This window comes from Equus caballus, chromosome 22, assembly GCF_041296265.1.
Source record: "Equus caballus isolate H_3958 breed thoroughbred chromosome 22, TB-T2T, whole genome shotgun sequence".
Classification (NCBI taxonomy): Eukaryota; Metazoa; Chordata; class Mammalia; order Perissodactyla; family Equidae; genus Equus; species Equus caballus.
The window spans coordinates 50,850,054-50,868,339 of NC_091705.1; the positions used below are offsets into that span (position 1 = coordinate 50,850,054).

At 58.1% G+C, this 18,286-nt stretch overlaps 2 protein-coding genes across 12 annotated transcripts; one reads left to right on the top strand and one right to left on the bottom strand.

Annotated features, from left to right (window-relative positions):
• Positions 1–2,642: 2,642 nt before the first annotated feature.
• On the bottom strand, positions 2,643–6,243 carry LKAAEAR1 (LKAAEAR motif containing 1). 7 transcript variants are annotated; one of them, XM_023626991.2, is made up of 5 exons: positions 6,165–6,243; positions 5,274–5,362; positions 4,736–5,103; positions 4,290–4,412; positions 2,643–4,209 (listed from the first exon to the last, which is right to left on the bottom strand). In XM_023626991.2, the coding sequence occupies exons 3-5, from the start codon at positions 5,093–5,095 to the stop codon at positions 4,150–4,152; spliced, it is 543 nt and encodes a 180-aa protein (XP_023482759.1). In that variant the 5' UTR covers positions 5,096–5,103; positions 5,274–5,362; positions 6,165–6,243; the 3' UTR covers positions 2,643–4,149. The 7 variants fall into 7 exon arrangements, with proteins under 7 accessions (XP_023482759.1, XP_023482761.1, XP_014590850.2 ...); XM_023626993.2 differs by having other exon boundaries at positions 5,278–5,362; positions 6,165–6,241; XM_014735364.3 differs by having other exon boundaries at positions 5,278–5,362; positions 6,122–6,240.
• A 32-nt stretch (positions 6,244–6,275) lies between these two features.
• OPRL1 (opioid related nociceptin receptor 1) lies at positions 6,276–17,656 on the top strand. Of its 5 annotated transcripts, XM_001495485.6 has the most exons (5): positions 6,276–6,625; positions 10,429–10,735; positions 11,352–11,616; positions 15,094–15,449; positions 15,522–17,656. In XM_001495485.6, the coding sequence occupies exons 3-5, from the start codon at positions 11,384–11,386 to the stop codon at positions 16,043–16,045; spliced, it is 1,113 nt and encodes a 370-aa protein (XP_001495535.1). In that variant the 5' UTR covers positions 6,276–6,625; positions 10,429–10,735; positions 11,352–11,383; the 3' UTR covers positions 16,046–17,656. The 5 variants fall into 5 exon arrangements, with proteins under 5 accessions (XP_001495535.1, XP_070103647.1, XP_023482754.1 ...); XM_070247546.1 differs by lacking the exons at positions 6,276–6,625; positions 11,352–11,616 and having other exon boundaries at positions 10,561–10,735; XM_023626986.2 differs by lacking the exons at positions 6,276–6,625; positions 10,429–10,735 and having other exon boundaries at positions 11,507–11,647.
• Positions 17,657–18,286: the final 630 nt, after the last annotated feature.

An 18,286-nucleotide genomic window follows, 5' to 3' on the forward strand; every position in this document is an offset into this window, starting at 1 on the left:
TACTTGGCCCTCTTGAATAAGAAGAGGCCGCTGGAAGGGACCGTCCGATGGCTACTCCCCGCCCGGCCCTAGCCTCTCTGAGACTAGGTGCGGTTATCTGCGAAATGGGGTTGAGGGCGGGCTGTCTTCCTGCGGTCGGGGGCTTCCCAAGGAAGGGGGGGTTCCTGTGCTGCGGTGCCAGTCGATGCTGGGGTCTGGGTTCTTAGATCTGGACTCACCAGATGTCCCTGGCAGTAGGGCCTGGCTGAGTCCTTCCGACTCCTCCAGTTGCCCCAAGATGTCCTAAAGTTTGAAGCCACACCCCCCCCTTTGCCACTGTCGAGAAAATAATCCATAACCAATCTATAAATGAAAATTTGGGTGAGTTTATTCCGAGCTGAAATCTGAGGACCATGGCCCGGGGCCTTTCTTCCCGAAGGAAGAAAGGGCACCGAAGAAGTGGGGTGCACAGAGTGGTTATATACCCCCAGACAGGATGTTTCACATATGATTGAAATGTCCCTTTTACAATAGTCCCGAGACTGCTCTGTCGGCACAGCACAGCGATTGATGGAAATAGCAGCTAAGTCTGCTCTCTCAGTGAACACAGCAGGGTGGCAGTCTGCTGTCTCAAAGCTGGGTGGTCACAGGTGAGCTGGGTGGTCAAAGGTGAGTGCAGCAATCAGTTCCTAGCCTAAGGAAAGATGCTTATCCCGAAAGGAAATGCCAATGTGGGGGGGAGGGGGAAGTTGCACCTTTATCTCAAGGGCCTTTGTTCTGGCCATAGGAAATGTCTAAGCAGATATACAGTGGGAGCTCAATAGCCACAGTCAGGCCCTTTTGGAAAAAACAAAGGCCGAATTAGGTTTATACCAAATGGCTTCCTCATATACTCCAATATATCTATTGCTTGCCATTTTTATTTGTCACCACGAGTGCCCTCTCCCTTCTTTTTGGCCAACTCTCCTCATGTGTTATGACCCGGTACAGCTGTAAGTTAGATTCCTATCCCAGCATGCTTTGGGCCTGTGTCTGAGGAGAGCTGACCCTGCTGGGGAAATGGTCTGCAGCATGTCTGGGACCCCAGGATCACTGCGGCTCCTGTCCTCAGTGCAGGTGCTCAGCCTGATCAGCTCTGGTGCCCGGCCTGCTCACAAGTGCCTTCCTACTGCGCCAGCCGTGTGTGCATGCTCATCAGAACTCTCCCCCTTGAGGGGGAAGGACTCATGGGTGCTGGGAGTCCTTTCCACAGGGATCCTGAGCCCTGCGCCAGGCAGTGGGGCCCAGCAGAAAGCAGGCAGGCGGGCAGGAGGGAGGTGTGTGGCGCCACATCTGGGCTCCGCGGAGGACCCGGTGGCAGGACAGCAGGGCGGGGCCTGAGAGCACAGGGCCAGGCTAGAGGAGAGTGAGGTGCAAGGTTAGAGGTGAGAGGGGCCCTGGAGGTGGGGGTCCCTCTCAGTGCTGCGTGCCCGGGGAGCTTGGTGACTTGACTGCGGTGCTGTCTGGCTGCCCTGCCCACAGGCTGGACAGGACAGGGCAGAGGCTGGAAGCCTGTTCAGACAGGAGGCGGTTGCTTCCCATTTAGCCCAGATAACAGTCCTGAGAAGCAGGTCCCACAAAGACGGGCCAGCACCTGGTCAAGGTCACACAGCCGGTGTGACACACAGCACAGTGCTTAGTGTCATGTCTCCACCCCCTCCTGAGAAACGTGTGGGGCAGCGGCCAGGGGGTCAGCACACGTCTCTCCGCTCTCGACACCCTCTTCCACCCCCACACCCCCCCAGTCCTCCATACAACTCCCTTCTCTCTTCACTCCCCATGTCCTCTGGCCACTTGGGCCTGCTGTCCATTCCCCTTGCCTCAGGCCTTCTGGGTCATCTGTATCTCCTCTGGGGAGTCTGTGTCTGCACAGACCACCCCCATATTCTACAGGAGGAACCCAGGTGGGCTGGGCAGGAGCTCTTTCAAGGCCATGCAGCAGGTAATGATGGAGATGGGATTTGAACCCGGGACCCTCTAGCCAGAGCATGAGCTCCCAGTCCCAAGGACCCGCCAGATCCCTCACAACCCCCAACACATTGGGCCTTGGCCCACATGCATTGCTGTCCCATAGCAGAAACTTCCTCTAGGCCCTGCGGAAGGGTCCTCGGCCCCTCTCCCTGGTCTCCTCTGCAGACCTAGGGACCACTCCCGGTGTGAGGATCAGAGACACCGCATGTGCCAGCTCTGTGTCTGGTGCAGAGCAGTCTGTGAGCCCACCTTGTGCTGGCCTTCTCCTCAGGGCTCTGTGCACTTGTCTTGTCCGTCTGTCCTTGTGTGCCTCCCTGATACATGGTGACCCCTCTTATGGAGCTCTCACTATGTGGGGCATGGCGCCAAGCGAGGGGCATGAGACCTCCATTTTGAAGATTTTATTTTTCCTTTTTCTCCCCAAAGCCCCCTGGTACATAGTTATATATTTTCCGTTGTGGGTCCTTCTAGTTGTGGCACGTGGGACGCTGCCTCAGCATGGCTTGATGAGCAGTGCCATGTCCTCGCCCAGTATCCAAACTGGCAAAACCCTGGGCCGCCAAAGCGGAGCATGCAAATTTAACCACTTGGCCACGGGGCTGGCCCAGAGACCTCCATTTTAAAGAGGAAGAAATAGATGTTCAGAGAAGCGATGAAATAAAATGAGCTTTTACTAAGCAGATCACACCATCCCAAGCACTCAGTACTTCCCCAAGAGACAGAACGCTGGGGTCCAGACTGCAGGGGCTTGGCCGGGGAGCCAGGGCTGGCTGCCATCCTGTGCACATCAGGGTTCAGTGGCCGTCACTCCTGGATGGGGAGACTGCCGCCCATTCCCTATCTCTCTGTCCTCTGCCCACGGACACCTTCTCTCACCCTGTTCCTCTTTCCTCCCCCTCCCTTCTAACCCGCCCCCCCCCCCCCCCCCCCACCATACATAGCTCTCCCCACCCTCCTGGAACTGCCACAGACTCCACCTCCATACACAGTTCTGGGCTTGTATCAAGGCCAAGGGCAGCAACAGCTCAGAAAGGGTGAAGGGTCAAGTGCAGGGGAAAAGGGCTTGCTGAGGGCTCAGAGGGCCTAGGTCCCCGTGGGGCTCTGTCCTGTCCTGAGCCAGGTTAGGGAGGGGCACTGGCTGTCACGCAGCAGGATTCCTAGTCAGAACCCAGCTCTGCCCTCTGCCGGTAAAGAGCGCACCTCTCCTGGATCAGTTCTCTGCCGGTGGACTCAGCAGGAGCCCCTGGCAGGGAGAGGGCTCGTTTGAGTCCCTCCTGCAGACCCCCCTCTGCAGCCAGTGGCTGGGATGGGCTGGGAGGGAGGAAAAGGCAGAGGTGGCCTAAAGAAGTTCCAGACTCCACAAAGAGCCTGTCTCAAGGAGAAGAGTAAATTCTGTCCAGAAACTTGGGAGGCTTTTCAGAGCCCAGAGGGTGTGCAGGATGGGCATGTGTCAGAATGGGGCAGGGGTAGTTTCCTTCCTGTCCTGTGTGTGAATGTGTGCGTGAGGGTGTGTGTGTGTGGTGGGCGGGTAAGGGGGCGTGAGGGGAGCAGAGGAGGCCATTCAGAATGGAAAGGAAAACCAGAGGGTGATTTTCTGTCTGGAGCACTAGGGGCCTGCCTCACCCAGCGCCTCAGCCCTCTGGAGGACCTCCCGCCCAAGGCTGACCCTCCAAAGGCCAGCTCTGGCTGGTGCAGTTACCCCCTGCCCAGGATGTCATCCTCCTCTCTGATCCCCTGATGGGATGACCTGACATCTGGGGTTCCACTTAGGCCCCACTTTCTCCCCAAGGCTGCCGTTACTTCTGGGGGTGTGACTGTTGCCCAGCCAGGTTCCTCCTGTCCCCCCCAGACTGGGGGCCCTCAGGGACTCAGAGGGCACTAGGTTGCCTGATGGGGGCAGACCTGTATCTGGGAGATTAGGAGTGTCTCTGTCCCCTGATAATCTGACACCTGTCCACTTGCACCTTCCTACTTTGTTGGGGGAGCCCCACGCTGTGTACCCAGATGTCTGTGGCATCGGATGTGGGGGAGGCAGCAACCACACTCCCCCCTTCCTTCTCCGTGGACCTGGAGAGGGGGAGCGGAAAGACCAGGGGGCACCTGGAGAACGAGAACTTTATGTGTGAAGGTGGGGCGCGTTCGCGTGCTGTGGGGTCACCGTCAACGCGGGAAGATGCTGCCATCGACTTTCTCCTCCAGGATGGTCTCCACGCGCCTCCGCTGCGGGGAGAAGGGCTGGGACCAGGTGGCGGGGAGGCGGGTGGGGCCCCCTCTCCGCCCCCTCCCGGGCTTGCAGGCACCTCTTGACGGTCCAGCGGGTCCCGAATCCGCGTGGGCTTCAGCTGCGGCGGCAGGAACAGCTCCAGCCTGATGGCGGCGCGCGCGGACTTCTGCTGCAGAATGAGGAGGGAGATCTCCTCCGCCTGCGGGTCCCGGGGTCGGGGCGTTTCTGAGCCCCCGCGACGCTCTGCCCCGCCACGCCCCGCCCCCTCCCGCAGAGCACCGGGCGGGTCGTACCCCGACACGCTATCGGCCTCCACCCCGACCCCTCCCGCAGGGCATCCCAACTGGTCCCCTCACCCTCTAGCCCCGTGTTTGATCCGTTCCCACCCGACCCCACCCCACCCCACCCCACCCCGCCCCGCCCCACCCCTTGCCTCAGGGGGCCCAGGCCGGTCTCCCCCTCCTGGCCTGCCCCCTAACCTTCTCGCCTGCCCGTCCCCTCCCTCCGGCCCCCTCGCCTCACCCGCATGCGGGTGTAGCGCAGCCGCAAGGCGCGGATGCGTCCGCGGGCCTCGGCTGCTTTGAGGACGCCGAGGAGCCGGTCCTGGCGCTCCGCGGGCAGCTCCACCGACTGCGTCCACGCGCGCGGGTCGGGCATACGGTTCGCCAGCTCCACCGACTCGCGCGGGAAGATGGAGGCGGCCGCGCCCACGTCCTCAAGCAGGTCACCGAAGAGCAGCTGGTGGTGGCGCTGCTCGGGGCGTAGGGCCGCCAGCCCCTCCAGCGTTAGGGCCCAGCCGGGCTTGGGGGCCTCCGGCGTGGACGTTCCCCTGGTGCACTCCTGCGGGACCCTGAGCCCCGCATCCTTCGCCTGCGGCTGCATCCTCGGCCCTGCCCCGGGAAGAGGGCTTTCCTTTGGTGCCCAAGCGGTGTCCCTTGGGCAGCTGCCTGCCCCTCTGGCCTGACCTGGCCCCACCGTGCACCCCCAGCTCCGGCCGCTCTAGACTCCTTGCAGTCACACTTGCCCCAAACTAGCACCGGTCCTCATCAGCTCAGCCTACCTACTCAATTCTGCAGGCAGCTGGAACTTTCGGATCCACTCAGAGTTTCAGGAAATTCTCTTCCTGCCCACAGGCTGTTTCTCTGTCCACTGAGAAAATGCTGAGACCTCAGAGTTGACCTCAGGCCTTACCCGGGCCTTACCCACGTGAACCTGCTCTGGGGGATGCTTGGTGGACCCTTTCCCGTGAGGCTGGGGATCCTCACTGTGCTTCAGCCCCCCAAGTCTGGGGTCACCGGTCAGTCAGCAACCCCCCACCCTCCTTGGAACCCCAGGGACTGGTCTGGTGTAGTCTGCCCCACACTGGCCTCAGGCCCCTCTGCTTTAGGGGCTGCAGGTGGAGGTGAGCCTTCACTATACCCTGGGACTCATGCTCTTCTGGGAGATATGTGTAGGTTTGTGTGTATCTGTGAGTGTGTGTGTGTCTGGGTGTTCCTGTGTAGGTCAGTCTCTGTGACTGTGGGAGGTCTCGTGTGTGTGTGTGTGTGTGGGGGGGGGGGCGGTTCAGAGCCTAATGGACAGACGTCTTGCTGCAGGGGAGACCCCATCCTCCTAGCTTGTCCCCTGCTGGGTCTAGATGGCAGAAGGAAGAGCAGAGCCCAGGGAGGAGGTGATAGACGAGGGGAGGGTCCTCGAGTGGGGAAAGGGAACAGCCTGAGGAGCGTTCAGCCCTGCAGGTTCCTCCCTTCCCCCAACCAGCCCACAGCAGCCAGACCCCAGACTCTGGGCCAGGTCCTGGCCCACTGTGGGCCAGAGGCTACAGCCACAGTCTAGGTGTCTGCTGGCAACGTGCCCCCCGCACCGCCCCCATCCTTAGCTACCGGGTCGAGGGCCAGGCCCTTGCCCTACCCGGCTTCCAGGCCCCACACCCCATGCTTCATATACTTCATGCCTTTTGGGTCTGAGCCTCCAACTCCACGCCGCCAACTCTCTGGGGCTTGTTGACTCGGTTGCCCGGCAACCGGGAGGCCAGCCCCTCCCCAACCCGACGGGGGGCGGAGCTGTCCTCCGGTGGGGCGTGGGCAGAGCAGGGGTCCAGGGCTCCCGGTCGCTCACCCCAGCTGCTCTGGGCGGTCGAGGACTGTGGAGGAGGTGACCGCTGGCTTTTTCAGCCTGAGTCCTTGTCTTTGCTTTTTGGGGAGCCCCAAATGCACTCTTCTGGGAGCTGTGGGCCCAGCTTCCTGGCTGGAGAGGTCTTCGAGGGCTAGTTTTGGGGCAGGGGGCACAGCTATGAGGAGACCTTTGTGGCTGAGCCCCTTTCCCCTCTGCATGGCCCAAGAGGCCTCCCACAGCCAGTGGTGTTCACAGAAAGGGGAAAGTGGAGCAGAACTCTGGACGCTCACCTCTTCCAAGGCAAGTTTGGGCCCCGAGGGATCCCACCAGACCAGACCCCGGTTTTACTCAACCTAAATCTCTGGGTCCTGGGTTCTAGATTTCCGTCATCTGAGTATTCGTTAATTTTATAACTAATTCGCTTTTTAGTTTACTAATTCTATAATTTATTCATGAACTCAACAGTTTATTCTAGAATTCATTAATTCACGCTTGCAGTCCACAGTTTACATTCGGCCCAAATTAGTGCATTCAATCCATAATTTGTTAACGTGTGGGTGGCTTCCACAGTGCATACATAACTCTACCCCTCACTCTTGAATGTGCCCCCAGGGCCGACGTGGGTGAGGGGCCCATGGATGGTGCCTTTTTGGGAGTTCAGGACCTGAGCCCTGAGGTCGTGCTGTCCTGGTTTTGGGGGTGGGGTCTCAGCTGAGGTTCTGGCCTTTCTGCAGGAGGCTGTTGACTGTTTTGAAAGCTCGTTCTGGCCTCCTGGTCAGAGAGTGAGCGATGTCTCTGTGCCTCTCTATTCCCGAGCCGGCACCATCCCCCAGCTCCACAGAGTGACTACCACCCTTCCAGCCCCCAAGACTTTTCATGGCCGTTCCTTAGATGCTGCCCCCCCAACTCTGCATGTGCCTTTAGGGGGTGGCCTGGGCCTTGAGATTCAGCACCAACCTGGGGCTTTGTTGAAGACAAAGTTCTCTGGGCCCTGGAAGAAGCAATGAGGGCTTAGGAAGGCTGACCAGCAGGTCACCTCCTCCAGACAGGCCTCCTAGATACAAGCAGCCCAGGTTGGTGCCGCCTCTGGCCCTCACTCTGTGCTCTCGCATGGCGAGTTCTCTGAGACAGGGAGCTGGGCCCCTGGGGTCTCAGCCTCCTGGGGTCCAGGTCAGGGGGCAAACAGGAGGGGAGTGGCTTGCTGGCTTCTGGTGGTGAAGTGGGGTAACGGGGGAGTGGGGGCACCTTCTCCTGCAAGAAGGGACTTGTGACTTGCCCGCTATTTTTGTAGGATTGAAAAACATTGATGCTCCCTTCCTCCCCGATTCCTGGAGGGCTTGGTGCCCACAGAGCTCACGTTCCTGAGCATGGCCTCTTCCTGCTTCTCCATACACCTGCGGTTGCATTGGGAAGGGAGGTGTTCCCCGTGTGTCTAGGGCCCAGCAACTGTGAGACACCCACCAGGCAGGTGTCTTCCATCTGCTTCGGTGTCCAGGATTCGTGTTTTTCAAGGGCCAATGGAAACGCTGAGATCTAAAAGCGTGTTGATTGGCGCCAAAGCCTGAAAATAAACTTCAAAATAAAATTAATAAGCTTTATTGAATGGCTACAAAATTTAACACTATATTGAAAATCTATGACTCAATTCTCTTGTTACATAATATAAATATTATGAGGTTGAAATCATAAGAGCAAATTAGTTTATTATGATGAAACTTAGAATTATTAAAATCCTTTCACTTTTTTGACAGCACAAGTGGCCGAGTACGGCCTGGTGACTGAAGTCCCCAGGGGACGGCTGTTCAGTGTGAGGCTGCCAGCAATGATGCTTTGGTTCCCGTGCCCAGCCTGGGGGTGGGGAAGCATGCAGAGAGGGAGGGGAGCAGACAGCGAGCCTGCCCCAGACCGTGGGGCCAGCGCTCGAGTCTGCTGTCTGGCCTTTACGGGCTGTGAGTCTTTGGATGTGAGTGTGAGGTATGTTTACCGCAGGCTGTGGGTGCAAATATCACCCTGGGCCCAGGTCCTGCCCCAGATACCTCTGACCTCTGAGCGCAGCCCAGGTGGGGCTTTAACTGTGATTTGTGGACGTGTGTTCTGTGCTGTCATTCGTGTAAGCTGCGTGTCGTGGGCTGTCCCTGGTGCCCCTGTGTCTGTTTTGCCTGCATATGACGTGTGTTTGAAGTTGACTTGCTTTGACCCAAATGCTCTCTTGTACAACATGTGTCCCCTGCTGTGCCATGTGTCCATGTGTGACGTATGTTCTGTGTCTCACCCTGGCAGCTCAGGGGTCAGGAGAGGCCTAGACGATTTCTTTTGGGTGTTAGCCCCCTTTGTGGGGGCCCTCCAGGGTCCAGGGCTGGGCTGCTGCCACCCACGAGGAGTGACCAGCCAGGTGACCGAGCCTGCCCTTCGGCTGAGACTGTCCCTGCGAGGGGCCAGGTGTCCGCTTCCTGCTGCCCTTGTGCTGGCTGGGTTGGATGTGCCCTCATGGGGCTCTCAGGCCGTAACTCACGCGGCCTCCGAGCAGCCTCATGGCCCATCCTCTTCCCCAGGCTGAGGTCTGCTGGGCGAGGAGGCAGCTATAGGCCGTTAGGAAACAGCTCTGTTGGCTGGTGAGCAGGTCGGCGGGCACAGGTAGCTGGGGCAGGATGGACTGAGGTTGGCTGCTTGGGCCTTGGGGAGCCCAGCTCGGGGGCTGCTGGGGGCCACGGCTCCCTGGGATCCTGCCGCTGCTGGGCCCCTGCTATCAGCGGGAGGTGCTTCGAGCCTCGTCTGCAGAGGTGGTGCACATGTCTGCTCCCTGGGTGTCCGAGGGCCCTGATCTGTGTGTTTCCTGTTCTCGTGTCTACGCACATGTCTCATGTGTGCCTTGGTGTGATGTGCATCTGTGTGCACATGTTTATGCGTCCCTTTGAGTGTGTGTGCATTTCTGAGCGCATACCCATGCCTGTGTGTCTACCCATGTGCCTGTTGGGGCATCTTTGGTGTGTGCAGGCATGTGAGTCTGTGTGTCCCTGCGTGTCCTGAATGTCTCTGTGGACATGCCCTGTGTCTCCACACGTGTTCCTGAGTCGGCTGTAGTGAAGAAGTCCTGGGGGACAGCTTGAGATGCTGAGTCCTGGGGCATCTGCCTGCTCCATCCTCTCCTGATTCGCCAGGTATCCTAGCGACACTGCTCCTAGTTGCCTAGCAACCAGGTCCCCATCCTTGGAGACGGCTGCTCAGAGCAGGGTCTGGGTTGTGTGGGTAGAGCCCATGCAGGAACAATGACCCAAGGCTGAGTGGGGCTGGTGACTCAACTCAGGGGTCACACACATGGCATCTGACCCCGGTGCTGGGAAGGAGGCAGGTCCATGGGAGCTCTTCAGCTGTGTGGGTGCTGGGGGCCCAGGCTGTGAGGGAATGATACTCAGATGTTGCTCTGGGACCCAGCTGTGGCAGAGACACCCTTGGTGTGTCTTGGTGACAGACAAACCTGAATTCGAATCCTGTCTCTGCCATTTTGACAGATGGCTTCACACCTCTGAAACTTAGTGCTCTTGTCTGCACAAAGGTGATGCTGATGGCAATGGCCAGATGCAGTGGGGATGGATGAGCTCATGTTCATGATGGACGTGGTGCACAGTAGGCATGCAAGGCACACAGTAGGCATGTAGGGTGCCAGCAGAATCCGGGCATCCTCTTGTTACAACAAGGCTGTGATCTGCTTAGGGCTGGCTGGGCAGGAGCACTGCCACGTGTCCACCCACCTGCTGGCCCACTGTGGCTCAACTCCCCCTGGACCTGGCTGAGGGGCACTGTTCTGGGCATGGAATGCCAACTAAGGCTGGTGTGAGTCCGTCCAAGGCCGTGTCTCTGCGTGGGAGACGTGGCCCCATGTCTGTGTGTCTTGTGTGTGTCTCCCCGAGTTGCTGTCCTGTGTGTCTGTTCTGTCTGTGTCCATGTCTTTGTGAGTCCCCATGTGCCTCTCCCTGAGTCCCGGTGTGTCCTTGTGTATGTGTCTGTCCACGTGTCTGAGCTCCTGTGTGCCTCTTTGTCACTGCATCCCAGCCAGTCTCTGTCTAGGCTCTGTGGATCTGAGCCTCTCTGTCGTTCATCACTAGGTGTGTGCCCTGGTCTTTGCGTGTGTCTCCATCCAGCGTGGGGCCTGGTGACCTCTTCCCTGTGCCCCCTCCTCCAGCTTGCGTGGCCCCTCCCCTTCTGGAGCTGCAGCCTCCTCCCCCTCCCCCAGCTCTGCGCTAGGCTGCTGCGCCTGGTCTGGCGTCTACTGAGAAGGAGCAGCTGCCGCTGCTGCTGCGGCCCATCCAGACCTGGCCCTGGTGCTCGGGCAGGCGGGGGCTCCCGGCCCTGTTCTGCCAGCCAGCCGAGGGTTAGGGTCTCTACCACCCCAGCTCCCCAGAGGTTGCTGAGGTAAGACTTGAGCTGCTGGGGTCGGGTGTGGGGGTGACCTGCAGATGGCCTGCAGCTCCTGGCAGGACTGCAGAGGGGCAGGCGGAGGCTGTGTGCTTGGCCGCCCTGTGTTCTGTGTCCCAGGTGTTTCTGGGCATGTCTTGACCCCTTTTGTGCTTGTGTGTGCATGAGGGCAGGTTTGGGTATCTGTGTGAGTGCGGGGGTGTGTGTGTGCACCTGTGTGTCCCTGTGCCTGTGAGCACACGGGTGGCTGTATGTCCCTGAGTCCCTGTGGGTGGACACGTGTCCCGCTGGGTAACTACATCCACGCGTCCCATGTAGGAGCAAGGCAGATGAGACTGTGTCCCTGTGTGTGCACACGTGCCTCTGTGTTTGTGTGTCCCTGTCTGTACATACACGTCTCTTGTGTTCCTGTGTGTGTACTCGTGTGTGCCTGCGTGTCCATGCATATACAGGCACATCTCTGTGCTTTGTGTGTCCTTGTGTGTGTGTGTATGCCTCTGTCTGTGGCTGCCCCTGGGGGGTCCATATGCCTGCTGGGCTGTGCACACTGTGCTTGGAGGCCTTGGCTGGGTGGGTGTTGGGTCTGCGGTCACATGTCCCTGTGCCCTCCCAGGTACTGAGTGGCTTCGCAAGCAGGGTGGCAGCATGGAGTCCCTCTTCCCTGCCCCGTTCTGGGAGGTCCTCTACGGCAGCCACCTGCAGGGCAACCTGTCCCTCCTGAGCCCCAACCACAGCCTGCTGCCCCCCCACCTGCTGCTCAACGCCAGCCATGGCGCCTTCCTGCCCCTCGGGCTCAAGGTCACCATCCTGGGGCTCTACCTGGCTGTGTGCATCGGGGGGCTGCTGGGGAACTGCCTCGTCATGTATGTCATCCTCAGGTAGGCTGGGCCCTGCTGAGCTCCCCGACTGGTGAGTCCCACACAGCTGCAGAGGGGAAACAGGCACGGGCTGCTCCCCAGGAATTTCCTGCTTCCCCATTCAATTCCTGGTTGTCCTGTCACGGGGCAGGGTCGATCCTGAGGCCCTGGATGCTCAGCTCCTCGGGGTGGGGGCCCCTGACTAGGGGGAGAGGGAGAGGAGGGGACCAGCCCTGCCCCCCCAGTTGGGGTTGGGGAGGGGTGCGCAGCTCTGTCCCAGACAGAGCACCATCCTGACTCCTGACAGATGATGCTTCCTGGTCTGAGCCGTGGGCCAGGCTCCCAGTCAAGCCGCCGCGTGAGGATCTCATGGGTCCCACAGCAACCCCGAGAGGCCGCTCTTGTCAGCCCATTGCAGGGCTGGTGCTGGCAGGCACCAGAAACGCCTTCCCTCCAGCTCCAGGACTCCGTGTTCACTGCTGGTGTCTGGGCTGACTCCAGCGTCTGTTAGTGCTCAGAATGGGAAAGCTTGTGGGGCCAAGAGGGGAGGGCAGGCTGCTGGAGGGGTTGACATCATAGGGGGACAGCGTGGGGGCCAGTGTGGGGAACAGTGTGGAGCAAGTGTGGGGACAGCTTGAAGACAGCATGGTGGACAGGGTGGAATGACAGTGTAGGGAGACAGTGTAGGGGCAGAGTGGAGGACAGCATGGGGACAGTGTGTGGGAGAGTATGGGGATGTGCTTGTGTGTGCACGTGTGTACATGCACACGCAAGTGCACACACGTGTGTACATGGATATGTGCATGTATATGCACACTGTACATGTATGTGTGAGCATGCACATGTATGTGTGCATGGTGTGTGTAGTGTGCATGCTCAGAGAAGGGGCTGGGAGGAGCAGCTGACCCACAGGGTTCTGGACTCACATGCCCCTTCTTGGCTGGAGGGTGTGTTGTGGGTGAGAATTGAGCCGTCTGGAGGGTGCTGTCCATCCTCTGTGAGTGCTCCCCTCTGCTTCTCCCTGCACTGGGGCCTCATGACTCCCAGAGTTACATCCTGGATTACAGGAGACAAGGAAGGTTGTCTTGCCCACAAGCGGCCCCCAGAGAGAGAGTGGTGCACAGGAGCTGTTGTGACTGCACTGGCCCGAGAAGCAGCACTGTGTGCTCTGAGCCGGTGGGCTGGGCTGGGCTCCCTCAGGATTTAGAAACACCCAGTTCCAAGCCCTGCTCCTTTCTAAAGACTTTATTTTTTCAAGAGCAGTTTTAGGTTCACAGCAAAACTGAGAGGCAGGTACAGAGATTTCCCGTATACCCTCTGCCCCACACATCATAGCCTCCTCCATATCAACATCCCTCACCTGATGGTGCATTTGTCACAGTTGAAGAACCCGCGTTACACATCAGAATCACCCAGAGTCCATCGTTTACAGAAGGGTTCACTCTTGTTGTTGTACATTCTGTGGCTTTGGACAAATGTTCGAGGACGTGCATCCATCCTTATAGTATCACACAGAGTAGTTTCGCTGCCCTAACCATCGTCTGCTCCACCTTCATCCCTCCCGCTACTCCCAGGCAACCTCTCATCTTTTTATTGTCTCCATAGTTTTCCCTTTTCCAGAATATCTTATAGTTGGAATCATGCAGCATGTAGCCTTTTCAGATTGGCTTCTTTCACTTAGTGATACTCATTTAAGTTTCCTCCACGTCTTTTCATGGCTTGACAGCTCTTTTTTTTTTTAAGCGCTGAGTAATATTCCATTATCTGAATGGACCACAATTTATTTATCCATCCACCTACTGAAGGACATCTTGGTTGCCTCCAAGGTTTTCTATTCTTTTCTTTTTTTTTGCTGAGAAAGATTTGCCCTGAGCTAATATCTGTGCTAGTCTTCTTCTATTTTATATGTGGGTTGCCACCACAGCATGGCTGCCAAGGAGTGGTGTAGGGCCTCACCCAGGATCTGAATCTGGGCCACTGAAGTGGAGCGTGCCGAACTTAACCCTAGGCCAAGGGGCCTGCCCCTGCCTCCAAGTTTTGGCAATTATGGATAAAGCTATTGTAAACATCTGTGTTCAGGTTTTGTGTGGACATAAGTTTTCAACACCTTTGGGTAAATACCAAGGAGCGTGATTGCTAGATCAAATAGTAAGAATAGGTTTAGTTTTGTAAGAGACTGCCAAACTGTCTTCCAAGGTGGCTGTATCATCTTGCATTTCCACCAGCAAAAAATGAGAGTTCCTGTTGCTCCACATCCTCGCCGGCATTTGGTGTCAGTGTTCCAGGTTTTGGCCATTCTAATAGATATGTAGTGGTGTCTCACTGTTGCTTTACTTTGCATTCCTTAATGACATATGATGTGGAGTGTCTTTTTATGTGCTTATTTGCTGTCTGTGTATCTTCTGTGGTGAGGGGTCTGTTCAGGGCTTTGGCCCATTTTTTAACTGGGTTGTCTCTTTTCTTTTAGTTGAGTAGTAAGAGTCCTTGCTGTATTCTGAATAGCAGTCCTGTATCAGATGTTTCTTTGGCAAATATTTTCTCCCATCTGCAGCTGGTCTTCTGGCTCTCTTGACTGTCTCTGCTTTTCACCAGCTCCGTGGCCTTGAGAAGGCCAGTTAGATCCTCTGAGTCTGTATGTCCTCCTGCAAAGAATGGGGATCAAAATAGCATTTTTGGAATCTTAAGTGAGATAAAACCCATGTGAAGAGCTTGGTGCAGGTGTCTGCCATCATCATTTTTGTTGTTGTTATTTGATCATCAGGAAGTCTTCTTCATGCTTATTCTTAACCCCTCTCTAAGAGGCAGAACTAAACCCCAGGTTCCTTCATGGCAGCTTAGTTGACATGGAACATCGTCACTTCTGGTGCTGCCACTGTCATCACCGTGTCTATGACCACCACCACCATAGCCACTATCACAACTGTTAATTCATTCGACAAATACTTATTAAGCACCCATAATTTTCCAAACCCTGTTCCAGATGCTTAGGTACAACCCGACCCCGTTAGCACCCCTCCCACCCCTGTCGTCATTTCCTCTCTCCATCGCTAGACGACAGTGTGGACTGAAGCCCTCTGACGTACTCTTACAGACTCTGGAGCCCTTGAAAGCCTCTGGCAGCTGCAGGGCCAGCCTTTCGGTCCACAAAGGGTCTTGGCGGAGAGTTGAAAGGGAGGAGGGTAGGCTCTTTCTCTGACGATTCCTACCCCTTCACTCCCCTTCAGAGTCAGGTGTGAGCTCTGCTGCCCGACCCGACTTTTCTAAAACAGACCAGTCTTTGGGTTCGGAACTCACACGTGTGCTCGAAGTACTTGAAGGGCTTGTTAAAATGTTTGCCCCAGGCCCCATGCCCTTGGGCTGGGCCTGGAGCCTGCGTTTTACCAAGGGTCTCAGAGTGGGTACCCCTCCTGGTGGCCAACAGGAAGGCCGCTTGCCCTTTGCTGCCAGGTCCAGCCACGGTGGCTGAGGAAGCTGTCCTTTTTGCTGTCCTCTCTGCAGACACACCAAGATGAAAACAGCTACCAACATCTACATCTTCAACCTGGCCCTGGCTGACACCCTGGTGCTACTCACACTGCCCTTCCAGGGCACAGATGTCCTCCTCGGCTTCTGGCCGTTTGGGAATGCCCTGTGCAAGACGGTCATTGCCATCGACTATTACAACATGTTCACCAGCACCTTCACACTGACCGCCATGAGTGTGGACCGCTATGTAGCCATCTGCCACCCCATCCGTGCCCTCGACGTCCGGACGTCCAGCAAGGCCCAGGCTGTCAATGTGGCCATCTGGGCCCTGGCCTCCGTCGTCGGCGTCCCTGTAGCCATCATGGGCTCTGCACAGGTCGAGGATGAAGGTCAGTGGGGTGGGCCCTCCCCAGCACCATGCTCCCCGCCCACCTGCCCTGACCCCACTTCTCTCCCCGCAGAGATTGAGTGTCTGGTGGAGATCCCCACCCCACAGGACTACTGGGGCCCCGTGTTTGCCATCTGCATCTTCCTCTTCTCCTTCATCATCCCCGTGCTCATCATCTCTGTCTGCTATAGCCTCATGATTCGACGGCTGCGTGGCGTCCGCCTGCTGTCCGGCTCCCGCGAGAAGGACCGGAACCTGCGGCGCATCACGCGGCTGGTGCTGGTGGTGGTGGCTGTGTTTGTGGGCTGCTGGACCCCTGTCCAGGTGTTCGTGCTGGTCCAAGGGCTGGGCGTGCAGCCGGGCAGTGAGGCCACAGTGGCCATCCTGCGTTTCTGCACCGCACTCGGCTACGTCAACAGCTGCCTCAACCCCATCCTCTATGCCTTCCTGGACGAGAACTTCAAGGCCTGCTTCCGCAAGTTCTGCTGTGCATCTGCCCTGCGCCGGGAGATGCAGGTGTCTGACCGTGTGCGCAGCATTGCCAAGGATGTGGCCCTTGCCTGCAAGACCTCTGAGACAGTCCCGCGGCCTGCATGACTAGGCGTGGACCTGCCCATGGCTCCTGTCAGCCCGCAGAGCCCGTCAACACCCAACACGGAGCTCACCCAGGTCACTGCGCTCTAGGCTGATGCACCACCTGAGCCCTGAGCCCCTCCAGCCTCAGTGAGCTTCCCTGTGGCCCCATGGGGCCTAGTGACATTATGGGACAGGTCAGAGCATTAAGGCTGCCTCCGTGGACCCGGTCAGCTCAGACTAAAGCTGCCTTCCTGGTGCAGGGTGGGGAGGGCATGCAAGGACTCAGCAGTGAGCGTGACTGGCCAGAGCCCATGCTGACCCTCCCGTGCTTCCTGGGCCTCTCCCCTGCTGCGCCCTGCATGCTCCAGTGGGCACTCACCTGGAGGTGCAACAGCAGCGTGTGTAGTCCTGCATGCCCCTTGTGCTGTGTGCTGTCTGCATGGAGCCCTGTAGCATCTTGGGGCAGCCGGACCCGTTTGGCACTGCCTGGAGAGCCAGCAGGCGTCTCTGGGCAGTGGGACTCGCCCTGAGCACGAAGCTGCTGATAGGACTCGCTCGTGCCTCATGCTGCTGCTGCTTCCTTGTCCCCTACTCCCGCTTCCCCTCATAGGCTTCTCAGTGAGACTCTTCCATCCAGAAGCGCAATAAGTTATCTGCAGACGCAGCCATCCAGGCGTGCGGAGGTGGCTCAGGAAGATGGACGGGGCGGAGTGGGGGCTGCGTGACCACTGCAGGCTGCTAAGTCGTACACGAAGTGGCCCCGTGTGCCTGGTCTCAGCTGTTAGTGCTGAGGAGGGCTCTGTCATGCTCCATCTGGGGGCTCTCCCTCACCGTCTCACCTTTCCTTGAAATCAGAGGTCAGCGGCTGTGCAGCTGGCAGAAGCCTGTGCCCTCTTTGGGTCCTAGTGGCCTTGGAAGAGTGGGGCTCAGGACAGCTTCTGCTCTGCACCCCAGTAACTGACCCCCTGCTTCATTTACAAGCCTCCAGGCATCTGTGGGGGAGGCCTGAGCTTCCTGCTGTCAGGACTCATCTCAAACGGTGCCAAATTGGAGGCAGGGTTCACGTGCAGAGCTGGTGTGAGCGCTGGGGCTTGGCAGGGCCTGCTGGAGCCAAACTGTAGGGACTCTCTGGGCTGTGGGGACTGCAGGGGTATTCCTGCTGTGGTCACTGGCAGAAGTGCCCTCCCCGGTCTGCAGATGGAAGCTGCACGTTGGAGACCTTACACACTCTTCCTGCAGACACACTACTGACACACCTGTGACACCGAGAAGACTGTTCTGCCTTCGCCTGTGGGCTGAGCTGCAGACTTCGGCCAGGCGCCCTGGCGCACCTGCAGAGAACAGAACGGTGGCTCTGGGCTGGCTCTGCTTCAGGGGCCCTGGCCCCTGGGGTGCGTCCCGGGAGGATGGGCCTCCCCGTGCTGCCTGCAGAGCAAGGCTCTGAAGACTTGGCGGCCGTTTCTTGCCACGGCTGAAAGATTTATGAATTTGTGCCCGTGTAACATGTATCTTCATGTAGTAGTGCATGTGACAAGTATGATTTCCCAACACGTAACCAACCCTTAACCTGTCTCCAGGGGTCATGAAGGGGTCGTAATAAACCCCTGCCCACTGGCCAGGGCACTCTCCTCACCAAGGTGTTTCTGACTCGGGCTGGGTGGGCACTGGCATGTGGGGGTCAGTTGGTGAGTCCGCCTGGCACTCTCTACCTGACCAGGCTCTGTCCTTGGCAGAGGGTCCCTGGGAGGCTCCTACTTTGGGACTGGTGCGACGGTTCATGAGAGGCTGGGGGCTGTTCCCTTTTCTTCAGCATTCACAGTTTCTCCCTAAACAACCAACTCCTGTACCTGCAGCACGAAGCTCCTTGCGGATCTGGGGGGGCACCCTTCCCACGTGGGTCCCGGGGCTCTTTGCCCCGTGAAGCCACAGCAGACCTCCAGCCCTTCTCTCTTCCTTGAGTGGATCCAAGAGGAGTATTTTTTTTTCAAAGATTTTATTTTTTCATTTTTCTCCCCAAAGCCCCCCAGTACATAGTTGTATATTCTTTGTTGTGGGTCCTTCTAGTTGTGGCATGTGGGACGCTGCCTCAGCGTGGTTTGATGAGCAGTGCCATGTCCGCACCCAGGATTTGAACCACCTCCGCCCCACTGTGCCCCCGCCTCCACCCCACTGCACCCCACCTCTGCCCCCACTGTGCCCCCACCTCCACCCCACTGCGCCCCCACCTCCACCCCACTGTGCCCCACCTCCACCCCACTGTGC

Bases quoted from the DNA above. Each gene is read 5' to 3' on its own strand.
- LKAAEAR1 (XM_023626991.2), bottom strand. From the start codon at position 5,095: ATGCAGCCGCAGGCGAAGGATGCGGGGCTCAGGGTCCCGCAGGAGTGC. The intron at 4,413-4,735 runs GTGAGGCGAGGG...CGGGACCCGCAG, and splicing joins TGCGCTACACCCGCATGCGG to GCGGAGGAGATCTCCCTCCT. The intron at 4,210-4,289 runs GTGCCTGCAAGC...TTCTCCCCGCAG, and splicing joins ACCCGCTGGACCGTCAAGAG to CGGAGGCGCGTGGAGACCAT.
- OPRL1 (XM_001495485.6), top strand. From the start codon at position 11,384: ATGGAGTCCCTCTTCCCTGCCCCGTTCTGGGAGGTCCTCTACGGCAGC. The intron at 11,617-15,093 runs GTAGGCTGGGCC...TCCTCTCTGCAG, and splicing joins GTCATGTATGTCATCCTCAG to ACACACCAAGATGAAAACAG. The intron at 15,450-15,521 runs GTCAGTGGGGTG...CTCTCCCCGCAG, and splicing joins TGCACAGGTCGAGGATGAAG to AGATTGAGTGTCTGGTGGAG.